We start from the raw sequence: 24,557 nt of genomic DNA on the forward strand, positions 1-24,557 counted from the left end.
TGAAACAGGAAGAAACCCTAATTTGTGATGATGTGCAAAGTACCCACTGCCACATTTTTCACAGCAGTTCACCATAAAATCCATCAACAGCTGTTACCTCATATACCTGGATATCTTCAGGAAACCATAATCACATTTGCAAACTAAAGTAAAGCTGAAACCTGCTTTCAGGTGGTCAGTAGAAGATTCAGTCAGAAGATCTAAAAGTATGGTGGTATATGGATGAAAACACGGCAAAGGATTTGACTGACACTGGTAATGGGGCTCTGTTGGCACTTGTATATACATATGTGATCTTTAAGTATGTGAATATGTTTATTGTTTCCTAACATGTATCAAGCTATATGGTAACAACACTGCTCAATTTTTATGGTTTTGTTGTTCATAATTATGCAACCTTTTATTTCATTGTTGTCATTTATTTTAGAGCCATTATGTGCAGTATACTAGGACTCATAGCTTGTTCATACATCTGATGTCAACAAACTGAAGTATCCGTTTTTTCATTATGCTCAGTGCAATGGGCTTTTGTACTTTGCACATATTTCTGAAGTCAACAAATTGCCCTTTCATGTAACATTAAAATACTGCAAGTATTTACATTCTTATGATTACACGAATAATGAGTTTATCTGCATCATTTTATTACTTCATTCACAAGTTTATGTCATGTGCTTTCACTGTTTAGGTTGAACTGATAATAATTTATAACTTAAACTAATCATATTTAAAAAAAAAAATACTGATATAGCAGCTTTTGAAGATTTGAAGGTATTACTCCAGAATAATTTGACAGATGTGGAGCACTGCCTGTAAAAAGCATAAATTAGGTACACTTTTTTTGTATTTTGCAGAACACACTCATTTCCAGCAGCTTCTAGTTGTTCAGTGGTAATCAAGGAAGTAATCATTATGTTTATCTCTGTGCATTTACAAGAACAACAAATTATTGGTAGCTGCCACTGTCATTACCACTTGTTCTCATACAAAATTCTTGCCAGTTATTTTTTTACAGTAGAACCTCACTAACCTGACCTCCCCACTTAGTCTGTCCGTCCCATTACCAGTGTTTGTTAGGACTTGTCAGAGACTCATCATCTGCAATATTGATCAATAGGCAGTTGACCACTGACAGGTGCAGTAGTTACATCAGTTTCAGTATGAAATAACTTGTTTCTAGCTTGATCAATAAGCTTATTGTGTATGGAGTTGTTTTATAAATTAGTAACTGTGTTCTTCTCATGTATTAAAGCACATAAAATTAAATTATGGCATCAACTAAATGTAAGCATGTTGCAATGTCTTTAGTGGAGAAACTGAAAGTGCTTGAATGGTTATGTAAGATGAGTCTCATCAAAACATTGCAAGTGATGTAGTGGTTGTCATAAAAACTGTTAAAAATTGGAGAAAAAAAAATGAAAACTCTTGAAAGTCATACGACAACAATCAATGATGTGAAAGGAGTGAAAATATGCATGACTTTGAAGAAGCCTACAAGTGAAATTCTAGAGAACACTTTGTGGGTGTGGTTTGAATGGGAGAGGAGAAAAATAAAGTCTATTGTCTAGGCCAGTCATAAAAGAAAAGGCACTCATTTTGTACGAAAAATTACATAAAAATGAAAGTGAAGGCTGGTCACACTGGTGAAAAAAAATGACTTGGCATTCAAAATCTAATTATTTCAGGTGAGAAGCTGTCTGCCAATGAAACAGCTGCCAATGAATTTGTTCCAAAATTTGAAATCTTAGTTAAAGAGCTTAACTTGACCCCTGATCAGGCATCTAACATTGATGAGTTTGGCTTGAACTACAAACTCTCCCCTACATGAAGTCTTGCTACACAGAAACAGTCTGTAACAGATTCACAACTTGCCAAACATAGAATTACTACTGCTGCCTGTAGTACCACTAACGCCAGTCACAAGATGCCACTGTTTGTGATCAGAAAGGCAAAAAAACCAAAGGTATTCAAAAACAGTCATAATGCATCAATGCCGGTAAATTACCATAACTAAAATTCAACAAGGATGGAATTCAGCCTCTTTAAGGAATAGTTTTACGACCAATTAGTCCCTGCCATTACAAAATACCTAAAAGGGAAAAACAACTTACTAAACATGCCACATTGATACATGACAAGGTGACATCTCATCCTCCTGAAGATGATCTTTAAAAGATGAAATGAAAGTTGTTTTTCTTTGTGTCTAATAACATTTCTAATCCAGTCCATGGACCAGGGGGTCAGTGAGTGGCTGAAGAGGTGATATCATTGAAAATACATCTGATCAATTTTAGAGAGAACACAAGAAGGGAGCAGCTTGTTCCTGGTAATGACATAAATAAATGTAAAAGATGTTACCTATACAGTTGCTAAAGTTTGGGAAGAAATGGCAATATCACCACTTGAAAAATCATGGTGAAAACTGTGGCCAAAAATGAATGAAATTAAAGATGAAACATCAAAAGGAACAAGTGGAGATAACGAAGAGGAAACAGACCACACAACGACTGATGAAAGTCAAGATGCAGACACTCTGATTTTGAGGCATTTGCAAACTTTACAGTAGGATTGGTTGATTTAAATGAGGAGGGGAAGGGACCAAACTACGAGGTCATCGGTCCCTTGATCTGAAGGAAACAATGCCACAAGGGTGAGAATAAGACAATGAGACAACACAAAACAGAATGAAAGGAAAAACCACAACAACAACTGAAGGGCAACAAACACTTAAATGGACAAAAGGGGACAAGAAAACCACAAGGGCGCAAGAAACAGGTAGAAGAGTTTAAAACAAGAAAGCAGGTTACCATGGCTGTCTGGCCATGAGGAGAAAAAGGAATAGCCAGCCACTCTGCAACACATTAAAACCCCCACCCTGAAAGCACTAGGTCAGAGGACACACAGGTACAAAGGACACATGCTAAAACTTAGAGAAAATGATAAAACTCACCCTCATGAATAAATCGTAAAACTAAAGCTGCTGTTGAGGCATTGTTGCCCAACACCCAAGGTAGGGTGCTGGGAAAGTTAAAAGTCTGCCGCAGAGCAGCTAAAGTGGGCACTCCAGCAAGAGATGGATGACTGTCATTCGTGAGCCACAGCGATACCAAGATGGGTCCTCGCAACAGAGGAGGTAATCATACATCAGCCATGTATGGCCAATGCGGAGCCAACAGAGAACCACAGTCGCTGCGAAAAGCGTGCACAGAGGTCTTCCACACATTAGTAGTTTCCTTAATGGCACACAGCTTGTTGTGCATACTGACATTATGCCATTCCATCTCCCAAAGCCACAAAACCTTGCAGTGTAATACTGAATGCAGGTCAATTTCAGAGAAGCCCACTGCCAGAAGTGGTTACTGCGTAGCCTGTTTGGCCAGCCTGTCGGCAAGTTCATTGCCTGGGATTCTGACATAACATGGGGCCAGACAAACAACACTGAATGACTGGACCATTTCAGGGCATAGATGGATTCCTGGATGGTCGCTACCAAAGAATGATGAAAGTAACACTGGCCGATGGCTCGTAGGCTGCTCAAGGAGTCAGTACACAGGAGAAATGACTCGCCTGGGCATGAGCAGATGTGTTCAAGAGCACAAGATATGGCCAACAGTTCTGCAGTGAAAACACTGCAGCCATCTGGCAATGAGTGCTATTCTATATGTCCTCCATAAACATAGGTAATGCCAATGTGACCATCAGCCATCAAGCCATTAGTGTAAACCACTTCATGGCCCCGGTGCATGTCGAGAATCTAGAGAAAGTGACAGTGGAGAGTCATAGGGTTAACTGAGTCCTTAGGACCATGTGAAAGGTCCAGGCGTAGTTGCAGCCTAGGTGTACACCATGGAGGTTTTCAAGAATGAACCTCAAGTATAGGTGGTAAAGGCAAGGACTCCAGTTCAGAGAGAAGGGATCACACACGATCTGCATTTGTAAGCTCTGACCTGGGCTCCCGATGCGGGAGATGAACTGCTGTGGGCAGGAAAAGGAGATGGTAATTTGGATGTGCAGGAAAACTACAAAAGTATGCTATGTAACTGGAGAGCAATTACACATGCCTAACCTGCAATGGAGGGACTCCGGGCTCCACCAGGACACTGGTCACTGGACTCATCCTAAAGCTCCTGTTGCTAGGCAAACACCACAGTAGTGCACTGGGTCGAGTACATGCAATGCTGAGGGTGCCGCCGAACCACAAACCAGACTCCCATAGTCAAGGAGGTATTGAACAAGGGCTCTGTAGAGCTGCAGCAGTGTAGAACGATCTGCACCCCAGATGGTGTTGCTCAGACAGTGGAGGGCATTGAGGTGCTGCCAGCACTTCTGCTTAAGCTGACGGAGGTGAGGAAGCCAAGTCAATTGGGCGTCGAAAACCAGTCCTAAGAATCAATATGTATCCACTACAGTGAGTGGATCATCATTAAGGTAAAGTTCTGGATCCCGATGAATGGTAAGATGCCGACAGAAGTGTATAACACGACTCTGCAGCCGAAAACTGGAAACCGTAGGCTAGAGCCCATGACTGCGCCTTATGGATGGCTCCCTGTAGGTGATGCTCAGCAACACCAGTACTGGTGGAGCAGTATGAAATGCAAAAGTTGTCTGCATACAGAGACGATGCTGCTAGACCATTAATGGCCACTAAAAGTAGAGATACACTCAATACGGAGCCCTGTGGGATCCCATTCAACTGGATATTCGGCAATCTATGGGAGGCACCAACTTGGACACGGAAAGTGTGAAGAGACAGGAAATTTTGGATAAAAATCAGGAGTGGGTCTTGGAGACCCCACTCGTATAATGTGGCAAGAATATGATGTCGCCAGGTCGTGTAATACGCTTGTCGTAAATCAGAAAAGACAGCAACCAGGTGTTGGCATCTGGAAAAGGCTGTTTGAATGGCAGACTCCAGGGACACAAGATTATCAGTGGTAGAGCGACCCTGGCAGAAGCCACCCTGACATGGAGACAGGCCACATGACTCCAGGACTCAACCCAACCACCAACACACCATACATTCCAGCAGCTTACAAAGAATGTTGGTGAGGCTGATGGGCTGATAGCTATCCACATCAAGTGGGTTTTTACCAGGTTTAAGCACCAGAATGATGTTGCTCTCCCACTATTCAGATAGAAAGATGTCATCACATCAGATATGGTTGAACATGATGAGGAGATGTCGCTTGTAGTCAGATGAGAGATGTTTAATCATCTGACTGTGGATCTGATCTGGGCCAGGAGCTGTGTCGGGGCAATGTGCAAGGGAATTGAGGAGCTCCCACTCTGTAAATGGGGCATTATAGGGTTCACTGTGGTGTGTAGCAAATGAGAGGACTTTCCTTTCCATCTGCCATTTGAGGGTGCGAAAGGCTGGGTGGTAGTTCTCCGACGCAGAGGCTCGAGCAAAGTGCCCTGCAATCACGTTTGTGTCAGTAGACAACACGCTGTTAATGTTAATGCCAGGGAGACCTGTTGGGGTCTGGTACCCTAAAAGAAGTCTGATCTTCATCCAGACTTGGGAAGGTGACGTATGGCATCCAATGGTCGAGATGTATCTCTCCCAAAACTCCTACTTCCTTCTTTTGATAAGCTGGTGAATGTGGGCATGGAGCTGCTCAAAGGCTATGAAGTGCTACAGTGCAGGGTGCCACTTATGCTGCTGTAGAACTCGCCGATGCTCCTTAATTGCCTCAGCAACTTCTGGCGACCACCAAGGAACCACCTTTCACCGGGGCACCCTAAAGAACGAGGGATTGTGTTTTCCACTGCATTAATGATTGTTGTAGCCACCTGCTTAACTATCAAATCAATTTTACTGTGTGGGGGAGAGTCAACAATGACCACAGAAGTGAAAGTTTCCCAGTGGTCAGCCTTGTTTAAAGCCCATCTGGGCAAGCTTCCATGGGCCTGACACCAGGGCAGTGACAGGAAGATGGGGAAGTAGTCACTAACACACAGGTCATCATGTGCTCTCCGGTGGATAGATGGGAGAAGTCCTGGGCTACAAATGGGTGAATCAATGGCCGAGTAACTACCACGAGCCACACTGAAATGTGTGGCGGCCCCAGTATTTAAGAGACAGAGGTCAAACTGAGACAGCAAAGTTTTGACACCTCTGCCCCAGCCAGTAAGCACAGTGCCACCCCACAAGGGGTTATGGGCATTAAAATCTCCCAAAAGTAGGAAAGGTTTAGGGAGTTGATCAATCAGTGCAGCTAATACATTCATGGGTATTGCACTATCTGGAGGAAGATATACATTGCAGACAGTTATTTTCTGTGTCATTCTTATTTTGACAGCCACAGCTTCAAGAGGGGTTTGAAGGGGCACAGTTGCACTACAGACTGAGTTTAGGACACAAACGCAAACTCCACCTGACCTTCAATTATAGTCATTACATTTCCTGTAATATCGCTTATAGCTGTGGAGGGCAGGGGCAGGGGCCCGCAGTGGCGGGAACCAAGTTTCCTGGAGGGCAATGCAGAAAGCAGGTGTAAAGCTTAACAGTTGCTGTAGCTCAGCCAGATGGTGGAAAAAAGCTGCCGCAGTTCCACTGGAGGATGACATCATGAGACTGGGAAGGCATGGAACATTCAATGAGGCAGTTTATGCCTCAGGGTCATCTGCTGCCGAGGACTTATTGCCTGAGCAGTCTATATCCATTGTGTCTGAGGGTCCAGCGAAATCTAGGTCCTCAGCGGATACCAAAATCTCCACCTCATCCCCAGGCACAGAGCTTAAAGGTAGTGGTGGTGTGGGTGCCACTGCAATTTCCTTTTTGGACTTTTCTCATTGCTCCTTGGGTTTGTCTTGCTGAGAGGGGTTCACTGATTCAGTATCCAGGACTGAGGAGGATCGTGGAGGGGTATGACCAGCTGCTTTTGGGCACTTCAGCCACTGGCAGTCGTCATCTTTCCCACTAGCAGAAACCTGGGAAAGAAGTGACTCAAGGGATCCCTTCCTGGAGAGAGGAGCTGAAGGAGACTTACTCTTCTCCAGCTGGGAAGTGGGGACTGGTGTCTCCGATGGTTGGGATGGGGGGGAGGGGGGGGGGCAGTGCTCTCGAGGTAGGTGGTGCGGGAGCAAAGGGGGGGGGGGCAGATTGCCCCCACCATCAAGGGGGCAGGTGTAGCCTTCCGGTTCTGAGAGCCAACTGGAATTCGCGGAACTCGTGGGGCTACAACTGTTCTCGTAGCTGTGGCGTATGAGGAGGTCATAACCACAGGATGTAGGGGCTCATATTTTCTCTTAGCCTCAGTGTAGGTCAGTCAGTCCAGGGTCTTGTATTCCACAATTTTCCTCTCTTTCTGTAAAATCCTGCAGTCTGGCGAGCAAGGTGAATGATGCTCTCCACAGTTGACACAGATGGGAGGCATGGAGTATTGGGATGTGTTGGACATTCACAATCTCGACATATGACACTGGAAGTACAGCGGGAAGACATATGGCCGAACATCCAGCATTTCAAGCACCGAATTGGGGAAGGGATATATGGCTTGACATCACAGCAGTAGACCATCACCTTGACCTTCTCAGTTAAAGTGTCACCCTTGAAGGCCAAGGTGAAGGCACCGATGGCAACCTGATTATCTCTTGGTCCCCGATGAATGCGCCACACAAAATGAACACCTTGCCACTCTAAATTTGCATGCAGCTCATCATCAGACTGCAAAAGAAGGTCCTTGTGAAATATAATACGCTGGACCATATTTAAGCTCTTACGTGGTGTGATGGTAACAGAAACATCCCCCAACTTGTTGCAAGTGAGTAAAGCCCATGACTGGGCAGAGGATGCTGTTTTTATCAATACTGACCCAGAGCCCATTTTAGACAACCACTCCACCTCCCCTAACTTGTCCTCTAAATGCTCTACAAAAGCTGGGCATCACTGAAGCAAAGGAGTCCCCAGTTCTCATACATATGAGGTACCAGGGTGAATAAGGTTCGTTGCCATCCTTAGTCTGGCATTCCTCCCATGGTGTGGCCAGGGAGGGGAATGATTTAGGGTTGTACTTTCTTGCATTGTACTGAGACTTGGAACGCTTAGAGACTGCTGGTGTCTGATCACCAGCAAGTGATGACATGGTACACTTCATTGCATGTCATCCGCCATGATGCCATCCACTCCCACCAGGGGCCCTCCCCACGGGCTCCACCCAGCCGCAGCAAAAGCCACCTGGCAGGATGGCCTTTGCCGAGAGTCCTGATGCCCCAGGATGAAGGGCATCTGCTCCTTGTCACACATGGTTAGTTAACGGCACAGGCAGGCATCAGCAGAGCAATCCCCATGTTATCTGGGGGGGGGGGGGGAGAAGGGGGGAAGGGAGGGAGGCTACAACCAATAGGGTACATGGCAGCCCCATCACAATGGACTGGCTACCGTGCTGGATATGGGGTGCTAAGAAGTCCATGGTCATCGTCAGCGCAGAAAGCGACACTGTATAGTGCATGGTGGAAAACGCACCCAGGAAGGTGTCCTTACCCAAGAGAGTGAGAATGAGTGGGACTGCAATGCGACAATGAGAAACTGGGCTAAAGATCTCAATGCATGATGGACACGATGCACCATGTAAGGCGTCCTTCCCCAATTGGCTGACTCTTCAGGAAAATTTAGGAAGATGGAGGTCAAACCCAACAGAGGCCATCACATAAAGGCCGAAACATGTGATACTCCTTTTAGTCGCCTATTATGACAGGCAGGAATACCTCGGGCCTATTCTAACTCCTGGACCCACAGGGGGTTTTACAGTAGAACATTTAGCCCAGTGACATAAGTGAGTGGATCAGTACAGCTTATGTTGAGTGCACAATGGAAGAAGAATTAACTGGTGATCAAATTACTGGTGTTGTAAGTTGAAGAACCAATGAGAATGAGAAATATGATGATGGTGACGAAGACAATGAACCTACGACTTGAGTACTGCATACAGATGGTAAAAATGCATTTGATACAGCCTTTAAATACTTTGAACAAAGCTCTACATCTACCTCAAGAGACTTTAGTGGATAGGTAGTGCTGGAACATCATGACAAAACAAGGTTGTTGGTTGCTAAGCTAAAGCTCCTTACAGATTTTCTATGCCATGCTTACACAAACAGAACATTTCTTACCATGTGATTTCATGTTTTAAACAGTTAGTTGCAAATCAGTTGTGTGTCACTGCAGTATTGTAGTAAGTCAAACTTTCACTCTCAGTCGCAATACCTCACCAAACAATACAGATGTATTTTAGAGTAGAGACACTACTTTACATTGCTCTTTTGTATAAGATTTTTTAGTGTGATGAAATATTCTTTTTGTTTTGTTACCATTTTAAAATCGAACAATATTTCAGACAGAATTTTCAGTTGAAAATTAAAGTTTTACTGTACTGTATTGTGATGTTACAAGTCAATAAAGGTGTTCCTTTGATAATTTAATGTTTCTCACATACTGACCCCACTCTTGATACCTTAGGGGATGGATTACAAAGGTTCTACTGTACTTTCATGAATAACATTTTCTCAACATCCCATCATAAATCAAATCAGTGCACGTGCATGTTCATCTTAGATTCACATATTTTCCAAGTACTTCTTGATTTTCCCACCTATCTCCATGGTTTTCTTAGTAGTCTTCCAGTTTTTCCATATGTTATAGATCACCAGCCTTTGATATATTTTCCAAGAATGAAGTAACTTATGCTGAAGTAACTTACACTATGAATGAAACAACTTATACTAATTTCATCAGTCATAACACAAGCTATCTTTATCACATATAAAACTTATTATTTCTTTTGAGTCTTTTCTTCCCATCATTGATTTGGTTTCCCCTTGTATTATGCATAATTATGTATCCATTCTTCCATTTGTTCTGGCAAACTATTCCCTTCTTTTATTAACCTGTATTCAGACGATCTCTGTCTTATCTTTTATGTCTTCTCTTGCACTCTCAGTTACAGTGTACTTACACCTCTCTTAGTCATTCCCTGTATGAATTATGCCAATTTGGCACAACATTTTGCATGCCATAAGTTACAATTTCTTCATCCCATTTTGTTGTTCTGGCTATATGAAATTAAATTTTGCATAGTATAAAAAGGGGATATTTGGATCCAGTGTTCCCACTTGAATACAAAAGGACTCTTGCATGTGGGCTACAAACTGAATCAGAAGTGGTTTCCTTGCCTGTCTGCAGCAATAAAAAGGACTCTCCAGCAGATTTTGAGGAGGAAAAAGTAAACTCATCATTAGTTCTGACAAGCTTTATGTGCGAGCACGTGTCCTTCCACTGTTTCACTTATTTATTTCTCCTTGTGCATTATTCATAGTGGTCTGTCAGTAGTTCATGTGCAGTAGCAACCAGGAAATCCGGGTACGAGTCCTGGTCCGGAAAAAATTTCTTATGTAACTAATAGATAGTACATCTGTGCCTAATACAGCTGATGTCAAAGAATTTTCAGTCAGCAAATAAATTTCAAATTATTTTGTACAGCTGTGGATCATTAATAATTCCTGTTCTTTCAGACATGCAAGTAAAGTACACCCTTCTAGCCCTGAATCTTTATGACCTCAATCTCTGCTACCCTGGCCCCCACACCCACCCTCAATCTCTGCTACCCTGGCCCCCACACCCACCTCTACCTCTGACTTAACTTGTCCTGCTCACACATATTCCCTCCATCAGTCTGCCTCTTCCTCTGTTCTATCACCCCAGCCCAATCTGTTCCTACATGTAATCATATGCTGTACACAACTCACCCTGACTGTGAACCCTAACAAGCTCATTGGTGCCACATTTTGATTCCATACTCTTACTGCCTCTCACTGCCAGCCATCTGCCACCCTTCCCCAACTGCCCGTCTGACTCCTGTCTCATCTCCCCCCTCCCTTCATTATCTACAGCTCACCCCCCAACCCCACTTGAGCTGCAGTGCCAGCACACTGTAATTAGCCAGGACAACGTAGCCCACTCCCATTGCTTTTAGCAGATAATATAGGAAAACTACTGATCAGACATTACTTTAAAAGGTATGAAGATAGGTGTTTAATATACCATGAACAGAGATATCACTGAAGACCATGTGCAAGCTTGAACAGGAAAATGATTGTATAGGAATTGGACCATATTCTTCTCAAAAGAAATATCTTAGGATTTATGTTAAGCAATTTAGGTAAACTACAGAAAACCTGAACTGCGATTTCAACCCCAGTCTTCACAGATGAATGTCCAATGTCTTAGATAATGTACTGCTGGTTACCTTTCACATTTAATTTGGTACTAACTATCATAACAGTGAAGTAATTTCTGAAAAAAATAATTTCTATGATACTTCACTATAGAAATGTTAATATGCTAGAACTATATGGAAATCATTTTCCTACCCATCATACTCCTGACATTTTTCATTATTCTCTGCCATCCAATTGATTTTTTCTTGTCTCATTCAGATCAGCCCTAGTAGAACTGGTTCCTCTGTATCATAACTGTATGATTCTCTCTCACTGGCTGACTTCATAGTTCCAACTTTATGACAATGATGGGTTTGCCATTTGCACATTTTTTTCTGTCTCTTTATTATACTGTTCTGACTTGTGCTTTATGTCAAAAGATTTTATTTGAATAAATATCAGGTTTTTGAACCAGTTATTTTTCAGTCACTTTCAGTAGGTTTTCAAGAGTAGTACATTTGGTTCTTGAAGAGTAGGGGGCAATATGCAACAGTATCTACAACAATTTAATTTCTTAATTAAAATGGCATGACTTATCAATATTTTTCCATATTTAGCTAAATGTAGCAGTAGCAACTGAAGCATGAATGGTTTGACCTGGTAGAATAATTTGGAAAAAAAACTCATTATACATGACATCATTTTATATTATATGTTGCATACAATTTGCTATTATAGCTGAGTGAAAATTGTTAAAAAATGTAGAGCATTAGGATTGTACGCATACATTTTCACATTATTGCTAACCAGATTTTATGCAATACCTTGTAACCCCAATCATACGTCCAGGCATCAGTCTTACAAGAGACTGACGACAGGAAAAAAAACCAGCATGCGGCCCACCATATCCTAACGGCACTCCAAACCTTTGGCTGGTTCCAACAGCAATATCAACATTGAACTCACTTGGAGGACGTAGAAGAGTGAGTGCTAATAAATCTGTTGCACAGCATACCAGTGACTGTAATAGGAAAATAAACATTTATTTTGACCATATGGAACTTATAAAAGATATGCTTTTTTTAAGGACAAGTGAAATTACAGTAACTGAAATAAAGGAAAAAAAATGAGAAAAATGGGGCATGTGAATAATAGGGGTGATTTACAACATGGTCTGGATGGGATTATGAGTGATATCTACAGTTAGAAGTGGTAAGTAAGGGAACTGTGTCTAATCATTCTGTACTAAGCTTGGGCAGATGGTCATATGTTTATTAATTTCCATTATTTCAAGGTAGTTCATCTTCCTTCCTTTATGGATGTGATGTAATACTTCATGTTGTACCTTGTAATTATGGCCTTCTTTAATCAGGTGATCTTCAAAAGTAGAGTCTCTTTTTCGAAGTTTCAAACTTCTATGGTGTTCCTTCAAGTGGACATATATTGCCCTGCCAGGCTGAAATACACTCCTGGAAATGGAAAAAAGAACACATTGACACCAGTGTGTCAGACCCACCATACTTGCTCCGGACACTGCGAGAGGGCTGTACAAGCAATGATCACACGCACGGCACAGCGGACACACCAGGAACCGCGGTGTTGGCCATCGAATGGCGCTAGCTGCGCAGCATTTGTGCACCGCCGCCGTCAGTGTCAGCCAGTTTGCCGTGGCATACGGAGCTCCATCGCAGTCTTTAACACTGGTAGCATGCCGCGACAGCGTGGACGTGAACCGTATGTGCAGTTGACGGACTTTGAGCGAGGGCGTATAGTGGGCATGCGGGAGGCCGGGTGGACGTACCGCCGAATTGCTCAACACGTGGGGCGTGAGGTCTCCACAGTACATCGATGTTGTCGCCAGTGGTCGGCGGAAGGTGCACGTGCCCGTCGACCTGGGACCGGACCGCAGCGACGCACGGATGCACGCCAAGACCGTAGGATCCTACGCAGTGCCGTAGGGGACTGCACCGCCACTTAGGGACACTGTTGCTCCTGGGGTATCGGCGAGGACCATTCGCAACCGTCTCCATGAAGCTGGGCTAGGGTCCCACACACCGTTAGGCCGTCTTCCGCTCACGCCCCAACATCGTGCAGCCCACATCCAGTGGTGTCGCGACAGGTGTGAATGGAGGGACGAATGCAGACGTGTCGTCTTCAGCGATGAGAGTCGCTTCCGCCTTGGTGCCAATGATGGTCGTATGCGTGTTTGGCGCCGTGCAGGTGAGCGCCACAATCAGGACTGCATACGACCGAGGCACACAGGGCCAACACCCGGCATCATGGTGTGGGGAGCGATCTCCTACACTGGCCGTACACCACTGGTGATCGTCGAGGGGACACTGAATAGTGCACGGTACATCCAAACCGTCATCGAACCCATCATTCTACCATTCCTAGACCGGCAAGGGAACTTGCTGTTCCAACAGGACAATGCACGTCTGCATGTATCCCGTGCCACCCAACGTGCTCTAGAAGGTGTAAGTCAACTACCCTGGCCAGCAAGATCTCCGGATCTGTCCCCCATTGAGCATGTTTGGGACTGGATGAAGCGTCGTCCCACGCGGTCTGCACGTCCAGCACGAACGCTGGTCCAACTGAGGCGCCAGGTGGAAATGGCATGGCAAGCCAATCCACAGGACTACATCCAGCATCTCTACGATCGTCTCCATGGGAGAATAGCAGCCTGCATTGCTGCGAAAGGTGGATATACACTGTACTAGTGCCGACATTGTGCATGCTCTGTTGCCTGTGTCTATGTGCCTGTGGTTCTGTCAGTGTGATCATGTGATGTATCTGACCCCAGGAATGTGTCAATAAAGTTTCCCCTTCCTGGGACAATGAATTCACGGTGTTCTTATTTCAATTTCCAGGAGTGTATATAGAATTTACCACAATTACAGGTGATTTTGTATATTTCACTCTTTTCCAAAGCTGAAGTGCTGTCTTTACCATTGGGAAAATAGTGTCCAACAGTGTTGTGCACATTAAATGAGGTTTTAAAGTACCTGGGTTCAAGTTTTCTGGCTACATTCAGTGAGACTTTCCTAAATATGGAATTGTGAACTTTATTGTGTTCTTGAGGTGGTGGGCCAAGAACAGGGCAAGGAGAGAGTACACTTGTTGTTTCTGCTTTTTGTGCATTAGGGAGTCTACTGAGGTAGAAGGATGCCCATTGTTTGACACTATTTGTCTGATTGCATTTAATTCAACCTGGAAGCTATATTCATTCATGGGGATGGATATTAGGTGATGTATCATTGGATGAAAGGCAGCATGTTTATGGGTCACTGGGTGTCAAGAATGAGCAGATATTACAATATCTGTGATGGTACATTTCCTATAAATTTTGAAAGTATGAATATGATTGCTGATGTCTAAGGTGAGATCCTGCTTGAGGGATTGTTGAAGTTGTCTGGTAATATCTCTCCATAAGCACAAGACATCATCAACACACCTAAACTAGTATCAGTCTTGGCAGAGAATTGGTTATTTTCATAAAAGCTGTCTTTCAAAATTATCGATGAAGATTTCACCAAGGACTGGACTGTGGCAGAAGAGGGTGGAAGGGGGCAGGGGGGAGTGTCTCCCATAGCTAGACCATCCAACTATTTGTATACCCTGCCAATAAAACCGAAATACTTTTGTATTGGGCAAGCTTGTGTAGCTAACCTTATGTCATCTGTGAGAAGCAGGTTTTTGCATGCTGTAATAGAAATATGAAGGTTGACTGGAATACGAAAGCAGACTTCAGAATAAGAGGAAAAGGGCATGAAAGTGAAGCAGTAGTTGAGAAGACAGTGAGAGTGTGCTGCAGCTTCTCCCTGATATTACTGATTTTGTACATTGAGCACACAATAATGGGAACTGAGGAGAAATTTGGAATAGGAATTAAAGTTCAGGCAGAAGAAATAAAAACTTTGTAATTTACTGATGATGCTGTATTTCTGTCAAAGACAGAAAAGGACTTGGAAGAGCAGCTGAACAGAATGGACAGTGTCTTGAAAAGATGTTATCAGATGTTGGGTAATGGAATGTAATCGAATCAGATCATGCAACGATGAGGGAACTAGATTAAATGAGATACTAATACTAGTAAAAGAGTTTTTATATTTTGGCAGCAAAATAATTGATCACCAAAGTAGAGGGGACAAAAAATTTACATCAGCAATAGCAAGAAAAGCATTTCTGAGAAAGATTTGGTAACACTGAATTAAATTTAAGTGTTAGGGTGTCTTTTCTGAAGATATTTATATGGAATGTAGCCTTGTATGGAAGTGGAATTTGAGTGATAAGCAGTCCTGACAACAAGAAAACAGAAGGTTTTTGAAATACAGTGTTACAAAAGAATGATGAAAATTAGATTGTTAGATTGAATAACTAATAAGTAGGTACTGTATTGAATTGGGGGAAACATAAACTTGTGGCACAATGTGACTTACAGAAGGAACTGGTTGGCAGGAGACATACAGAGGCAGCAAGGAACTGACAATTCGAAAATAAGTGTTGGGATAAAAACTGTAGAGGGTGTACAAATTTTGAATATAGTAAGCAGATTCAAATGGATGTACAGGGTGACAGTTAGTGAACTATAAAAAATAAAATCGTCATAACTTCTGAACGGTTTGTGTTAGGATATTCAAACTACACGGTAGGCTGCAGGGCATGATGGGAAGTAGTATGTGCATGTATGATTTGGATGGGTTCATCAATAAGCAAAATTGGTGCATTTGGGGGACTGAGAATCTGCATTTCGTGATCGAAGATTCTCTTCACCCTCAATGGGTGACTGTGGGGTGTGCAACGTCTGGTCATGGAGTAATCGGTGCAATATTCGTTGATAGCATGGTGACTACTCAATGGTACATGAAGGGTTTGGAAGATGATTTCATCCCTATTATCCAAAGTGACCATGACTTTGATGAGATGTGCTTCATTCAAGCTGGAGCTCAACTCCATCAAAGCAGGAGGGTGTTTGATGTTAAGGAGGAACACTTTGGGGACCACTTTCTGACTCTGGGGTACCCAGAGGCAACTGGCATGGACCTCGATTGGCCACCATATTCTCCGAATCTGAACACATGCAACTCCCTTTTGTGGGGATATATTAAAGACAAGGTATACTGCAATAACCCAAAACCATTGCCGAGTTGCAAACAGCCATTCAGAAGATCATTGACAATATCTATGTTCTGAGACTTCAGCAGGTCATGCAAAATATCACTATTTGTCTGTGCCACATCATTGCCAATGATGGCAGGTGTACTGAACATGTCATAATATAAATATGAGTATCAGTAGTGATATTTAAATGTTGAATAAAATGTGTGCATGCTGCAGTTTGTAACTAATTTATGTTTTTCTTTTTCTTTTTTTTTTTTTTTTTTTCATATAGGTCAGTAATTGTCCTGTAAGTTACAGTTGATACGCAGAGATGAAGAGGATTGCACAGGATAAACTAGTGTGGAGAGACACATCAAACCAGTCTTTGAGCTGAAGACCACCACCACCACCACCACCACCACCACCACCACCACAACAACAACAACAACAACAGAAATACATGTCTCCTGAACTATCAGTAAGTAATATGGTCTCATCCTGCAAAAAATCCACTACAACACTGCTTGAAAGATAAATCCACTACAACACTGCTTGAAACATAAAAGAAGGCATATATTCTGATAAAGAGTAGAGAAATGTCATTTCAGGATGTTCTTGAGGCTGTGGTTAAGTTTAATTCTATACTATGTGATGTTTCAGAAGCCTAGCATGAGAAATTCTGTTGAGCTTGGAAGGTATAGAGAGGAACTAGTGGCAACATTAAACACTGAGTGAGTATGTAATGCATGAATGGACAGCACGTTTAATAACACACTGTTTGCAAAATGCAGAGACTTAGTCTGACATACAATTTTAGCTTGTTCTGAAAGATCACCAAGAAGACTTATCCTCTGTAGAGTAATAAACTGAATAATAATAAGGATAAAATTTTAACTTTAGAAAAACTATGTTAATGTCCTTTATTTTACATTTCCTGAAAGTCTTTCTACTGTTGTTTTATGGATAATTTCATATTTAAGTATTCGATGTTCAATATAGTAATGCATTCAGGATATATGAAATATTTTTCATTTCTTTGTTACTTACACCATTTAAATGAGCACGTTGTACAACCTCTGTGAAATCATTAACAGTTCCTTCTGTGTCAGGGTATTGGAAAAGTACAGCTGCTATATCTCTGTTTGTGAAGTCAGCTTGGAATACATTTCCCACCTCTATGGACAATCCTAGTGAATCAGCTCTTGTTTCCACAACAGAAATTGTTTGTGGATGAAGTAGATGTGATAGAAATAAACGTCTTCTTTTGTTTTGCCTGAAATAAAATTGCTTTTAATTTATAAAACCAGAAATGGAACTCTTTTTCATTACACCATTTAATATAGAAGTAGTGTATGGCAACATCACAAATTCCATCATCATCCATTATTCTGCATGTTCTTATTTGCAAGACTGGAGTATTTGCCTGTCTCTTGCCATCACAAATAATATTTTCTAACAGCTTTAATCTAGCTTTAGACAGCTGCACATAAATGATAGAAAAAAATATCAGTTTTAAAAACTTATGTATTAAAATTTTTTGCCCACTGGTAATGGTTTGGCTCAGATAAAAGTTTTGGTTGCTATTATTTCCAGAATGAAATGATAATAATTGAATCCAGTAATGCTTAACTATACATATCAAAACATATGAATCTGGGCAGTGACAGTGTTGCACTTTTCCACATTATATTATTTTATAATAGATAGTTTAGTAGACAAGGGCAGCACCTGTGTGTGAGTCAATAGTCAGTAAGAAGAACTGAATAATTATGAAAATGTTAAGTGATTGTTCAGATAAAAACCAGACACAAAGATGTAGTTTAAAATTGGTTACATATTTTGAAGTAAGGTTGACAGTAAATTACCTCTTTTACATTTTGGCACCATTACAAACACAAAGTTTATTCTATATTAGGAAACAGCAACCACACTATCAAGAGAGTACAAGAAAGTGTTCATAAACTAATTTCATTTATAAATATTAACATAGAATTTACACGAGTATTGCTGAAACTTTAACAACTGCAAGAAGAGCAAGTCTATATTATGAATTCCAGTATTGTGCTGATATTCTTGTTGCCTGCATAACTAAACTTCTATTTATGTGACCTTTCACTGCTCAATACCTTCACTATACAGTAATTGGTTATTTTCACACACTCCATTCTATTCCACACTGGATTTCCCTGTATTGAATTAACAGTGTAATGCATAACTCAGGAATCATTGTTGTATTTGTACATTTCCACACTAGAGAGAAAAAGCTCATAAGACGAACTACTGTAATAATGAAATAGTCAGAAAGTGGTAGCAGTTTTCAGTGCAGAATTATCAGATTTGAAGAAAGTTTATTGATAATTATTCTCTTCAATGCATAAGCATTTTCAAATATAATCTTTAGGCCTTAAAGAGAGACTGTTTTCCATTCCTACCAGATCTGTAACTTTGAAATCATACACCTGAACCATTGCAGGCAATTTTTAATAGTCAGATAGGAATGACCAAGTGACCTACTATATTAACACTTTTCTGTCCGCACATCTCGTACAAATTGATTCGCTTGGCGCTGGCAGTGCTAATTCGGATTACTTGGCTTGTCACCAGCCGTTCTTGACGTCATCGTTAACTTTTACTCGTCTCATCATTAGTTCTCATAAGTTCACAACCCTTTTCCCCTACTTTCATAATATTGTAGAGGTGATGCCACTTCCCATAAGAAGGTGTCAATAGTTCCATCATTGTCTTTGCAAAAGGCTGTCCAGCACTGGAATATATCTTGAATCAGGAAATGTATCCCGTACTCTAATCACACAGTATCTGAATGGGTATGCCATTTTTCATAATTTTCGACAGATTGTAAACTTTAAAATTTAACCATTTATGCCACAGTATCATTCCTTCATCAATTGAGATGTTTTGACTTAGATTAAAAGTTTCTTTAAACTTTTTGGAAAAATAATCAATTACGAATTGCACTTTGAAAAGCCAATCGTCCTTATCTGGTTCATCGTTGTTGTCAGAAAAATGTAAAAATGATAATATTTGTCTGAATCGTTTGTGGGACATCGTTTTGTGAAATATTGGTGTGTCTATCAACGGTTTCATTGACCAATAATCATCACTCCTTGCTTTTTTTTTGTACAATTCCCATAAGGATAACAAGCCAAAACATCCCATAATTCTGACAAATTTGGCATTTTTTTTTATCCAGTTTCCTTCTATTGCAATTTTGACTGTAGTACTTGTTGGTTTTGTTGCTAATATATTCAAATAGATCGTTCCCAATATATAATTCTACAATATCCTCGATGCTCTGTGTATCTGTGGGAAATATGTTTGGACCCAGAGATCCTCCAAATTTATTATTGGTCCTCGGTAAATCAAAGTATGTCCACTGTGCACTGTATTCTTTGTCTGATTCATCCAAATCACTTGGCAACCGTAGTGTTCGCCAAATTCTTCTTGGACATATTTCACTATCTTCCGACGATTCTGCTTCATTTCCATTATTTTTTTTTTTTTTTTTTAATATCCAGTGTCTTCTTCCCAAGCAGCCAAGTCATCTGGAACGTCAGACAAGATGTCTGCATATTCATCGTAAATAATCATATCGTCTCTTTCATCTGCCATGATGAAAGAGCACAAATACTTATAAAAACAAAAAACTTGTTCACGTGTGCAACTTATTGTTACCTAAACGAAACACCAACATAATGCAAAAGACACTAAAGTGGTGTCGCCGGCCACTGCGCGATGCTATGCTCACGACACCAATGTGGTGCCACCGGCCACTGAGCGATACTATGCACAGGACACCACTGTGGTGTTGGCAGCCATTTACCACTATTTTGAGTATGACACCACTGTGGTGTCACCGGACGGCATAGTGTTAACAGAACACTCAGAGTTCTGGGTGAGAGTTTCCATGTGATGAATGCTACAAGTAGTGCATACATTTTTTCACCATTTACATTTTAGTCATTAACATTTTGCATAATAACTTAACATTCATTTCTCTGTAATTGGCTGGTTCTGCTGACATCATCACTGGCATTCTTGAAAACACATTTAACTCCAATTATCTGTTTTGTGTATATCTTAAAAGCAGTATTAGGTCAAAACTTCTGATCAGAACCAGAGTTTAGTACTCATTTTATGTTACTGTGAACACAAGTGTGCAAGGGACATTACAGAGGTGGTCGCTACTTCCCAGGCTGCATAATCCAGTGTCTTATTTCATGAATGTGGGGCACTGCAATATATGGCACCATTGGACACCACACATCCTTTCAAATAATTTGACTCATGGGTAAGAATATGATAAGCAAGTTGGGATGTCTCTTGTTAACATAAAGATGTTTTTTTTTTTATTGGGTTGAGATTATTTCATGAAATTTTTACTATTAATTTCCTCCTCAGAATGCCAAAATATTTTGTTGACTCCCACTTACATAGGAAGAAATTACTATTGTAAGAAAAAGCAGTTCACAAGGAAAAATTAAAAATTTAAGTGTGTTTTTTTTCCACATGTTATTCAAGAGTTGAATGGTCAAGAAACAGTCTGAAAGTGGCTCTATGAACCCTGTGCCAAACTCTTAAGCCTGGATTGCATAATGGTCATGTAGATGTAGAAGGGTAATCTTGACACGTAAGGCTAGTATGGTACGTACTGTAGTAGCCTTTCCACTGTTCTCTGCATTACTACAGCTGTATTCCAAAAGGACAGTCCATGTCCAACTGTTACAGAAAGTGTTCTATATCTACATCCACACTGTCACTTACACGCTTTCCTATTACAATTGCAATGGTGCACAGGAAAAATAATTGTTGTTAAGTCCCTGTATGACCTCTAATCTCCCTAATTTTGCCTTCATGGTCTTTTTGTGATAAGTATATTTTGGTTTAATCTTCTAGGAAAGTAAGAAAATGGAATTTTAAGAGAAAACTATAGCATGATGCACGATGACACTTTTGTACTTAATAAATAAACATGTAACAAAATAAACTGCTCTACTTTGGATCTTCTCTATCAATCCTATCTGTCACTGGTACCAGATAGATGAGAAATATTCAAGTATTGATCAAATGATGGTTTTGTAGCCTACTACCTTCATGAGTGGATTACTCTTCCTAAGGATTCTTCGAGGCCAATATAGCAATCTTCTAACACTCCTTGTGGTACACCCAAAGCTATTTTTACATCTGAAGATTTTTCTTCTTTAAAAATAACATGCTGTGTTCTATTTGTTATAAACTACATTCTAGAACACTGCAATTTCTTATGAATACCAGCACCTGGTACCAAAGTCATCTCAGCTGTACTTCACATTTATCACAGTGAGAACATATGGTATATTGCGTTGTTGTTGTATGCTCTTTGTTATGAAACTGTTTCATTATTGGAAAGCTGTGGGAAAAAGTTTTTTTGAGTGGTGGAAATAAGAGTGCTGCTGTGACTATTTTCATCTGTGTAACTCAATAAATTCTGAAAATGATGAATTGCTAGTTTTCTCATTCATTGTTAAAACAACCTGAGAACCTTAAAAATCACCCTGAAGACAATGACTACCACAAATGGATTCAGAAAAGATGATTATTTTATTTTCTTTATTGAAATGGTACCTTCCTTTGAATTAATAAATGCACAAAGACTTAGCTGCTACACTGAGGAAGTGCATGAACATCAACAATTTAAATTATTTTATTTAAATGACTCATTTAAAGCTACAGAATCATTCAAAAAGTCTATGTTCAGTAGTGCAGAAATATCCCGATCAAGCAGTATCACTTGGATCTGATTTTAACCTACTGAACATGCACTGGAAGTCCCTGGATTCAACGCAGGTTGTTCGATCGGATTTTGAAGTAGTGCTGAATATGTTTTCCCAAAACGTATCTTGAGCAGCTAGTTCAACAACCCACAAGCAATGAAAATATGTTGGACCCTGTAGAAACAAACAGTCTTGATCTCATAAACAGTGTCAGTACAGAGACAGGAATTAGTGAACATGATATCATAGTGATGATGGTTACTACAGATAATCCATCAAGAAGACTAGGAGAGTTTTAATGCTCCAAAGAGCAGATAAGCAGTTGTTAGTATCTAATTAGATAGTTAATGTACTTCATTTAGTTCTGATACGATACAGGTAAAGGAAATATTGGCAAAATTTAAACTGACTGTAAATCCTGCTCTGTGCTGAGTAAGTGGATTAAGCACAGAGAAGATCCCCCATGGTTTAACAACAAAATTCCAAAAATGCTGTGGATCAATCTTGGTTCAAAAATGAATGTGGCAGTGTTAACAGGCAAAAGTTACTAGAAATTTGTGCAGCTATAAAGAGATTGGTGAGCAAAGCATACTACAGTCTCTACTATCTTAATTCGGTGAAAGATCTTGCCAAAACCAGTGAAAATTCTGATCCTACATGAAACTACTTAGTAGGTTGTAGGCTTCTGTTCAGTGCAATGTATACATATAGTATACAGATTCAGATCCAAATACATTGTTATGAACAACTACACATGTAATTAAATATACTTCTTCACTGTGTCAGTGCAGCATGCCATGACTTCATTCCCTCTGCAGTTGTACCTATGTTGGTAACTCAGGATCTTCAAGCAAATTCAAATTTCTATAAAGGAATATGCCACACTACTTCTTCTAATAAATGTTTATATTGCATCCCAATATACAACATTACAATAGTTGACACTGCTTGTCTGTTTGGCTTTGTATCTGACATCAGACTCTGGTATTACACAAATGAAAGAATAATTTGTCAGTTCTGTGGGTTTCTGTTGTTTGCTGTGACAATGTCAACATTGTCATGATGCACTTCTTACTCAATGATGCCCCTTGCTGTTCCTAGATGGGATATCAAGTGATGCAACAAATGAAAAGCCCCCCAGAAACTGCAACTCATGATAATAGGCCTACTGCAAATGCTGTCCCAGCTTTAAGACAAGCAGCAACCATCCGTATCATGTCACATGCAAAAACAAATTACAGAAACCTCCAAACAGTTTTCAAATCTTAACTATTTAATCACTAAGTGGTTTCACCTATTGTAACCATCATTCACTGGCTAGGTAGGCACAGGGTAACATATAACCCTACCAGAGTGATGTGTCAGTCATTGGTCATTTGTCTACCAGTCTGCTGTTAAAAAACAGTGAAAGGAAAGCTGAAGTTTTAAACTTTGCATTTAAAAAATTCATTCACGAAGGAAGATTGTACAGACATACCAGCCTCTGACCACTGAACAGACTCCCCCATAGAGGACATAGGGATAGGTGTTCACAAGCACAGAAAGAGTTAAAGGCAAGTAATCACACATCTGGATGGAAAGCAAATTTGGTTTTACAGAGATTACTCTGGCATAACATTTGTAGTACACTATACAAGCCTTAATTTCAGAGTGATCTTTGAAGAATTTATTTTCCATGCAACTGAAGAAAATATCTGCAGTGTATCCGCCAATGGAGATCTCTTAGTTACTAATACTTAGATCTAGTCTTGAAACGAGAAGTAGTTTTACTATAGTACGATTTCAAATGACTCGATAGTTTTAATGATGGCCCCAGGGAAAAGTGCCTTGTGCGTCAACAAATTATTTTTAATTACTGTTATCATTTCATTCATATGAGTATTCATACACATGTTTCCTATATCAAGCCAGGCAAACCTCACATTAGCAGGAACACAAATATGTCTAATTGTAATCATAATGTCTAGTCATATTGAACAAGCCTTGCGCCAGTCTCACGACAGTTAAAAACTGATTTCATTCTTGCTTTTAATGCAGTTTTTGTCTTCAGTACAATTAAAAACCAATTTTCTCACACCCGATGTGGAAAACCTTGTGGTGGTGGATGGTCTTACCTAACTAGCAACAGTGCCATGACAGTTAAATGACTAGCTTGTGTGATTATGCTCATTGTACAGTACAACTGATTTAATATGCAACTGTCACCATAGTTGTCATATAGCGATTCGTATGTCATCTGCAACCGAATCAATTTATGATGCTTACTGCATCACCTAGTGGGAAAATTTTCGTAATCTTTTTTGTTTCCATAACATTTACCCCATCTATGATGATATTCCATTCAAATTTGATGTAATTCTGAGGAGAGATGTCTGCTAAAAATGGAATTTTAATTATAATCACCCTGTGTATCAAAGGCTGGAAAATGAACAACTGTTCATTTCAAACAAAAACGCAGTAAGGTGCATTGACAATTCTCTTGTGGTACATGTTCGAGGAGATGAATGTTATAATTGGGATTGTGGTCCG

At 40.6% G+C, this 24,557-nt stretch overlaps 1 protein-coding gene across 1 annotated transcript in view; it reads right to left on the bottom strand.

Annotated features, from left to right (window-relative positions):
- LOC126183409 (glycine dehydrogenase (decarboxylating), mitochondrial) overlaps positions 1-24,557 on the bottom strand; it is a 316,896-nt gene that overhangs the window by 148,402 nt on the left and 143,937 nt on the right. The window contains exons 5-6 of the mRNA XM_049925357.1: positions 17,305-17,530; positions 11,982-12,178 (exon numbers count right to left, since the gene is read on the bottom strand). Of these exons, the coding sequence (XP_049781314.1) occupies positions 11,982-12,178; positions 17,305-17,530 (423 nt within the window). The remainder of the gene's footprint in view (positions 1-11,981; positions 12,179-17,304; positions 17,531-24,557) is intronic.

The sequence above is a fragment of the Schistocerca cancellata genome, chromosome 4 (genome assembly GCF_023864275.1).
Source record: "Schistocerca cancellata isolate TAMUIC-IGC-003103 chromosome 4, iqSchCanc2.1, whole genome shotgun sequence".
In the NCBI taxonomy this organism is placed as follows: domain Eukaryota; kingdom Metazoa; phylum Arthropoda; class Insecta; order Orthoptera; family Acrididae; genus Schistocerca; species Schistocerca cancellata.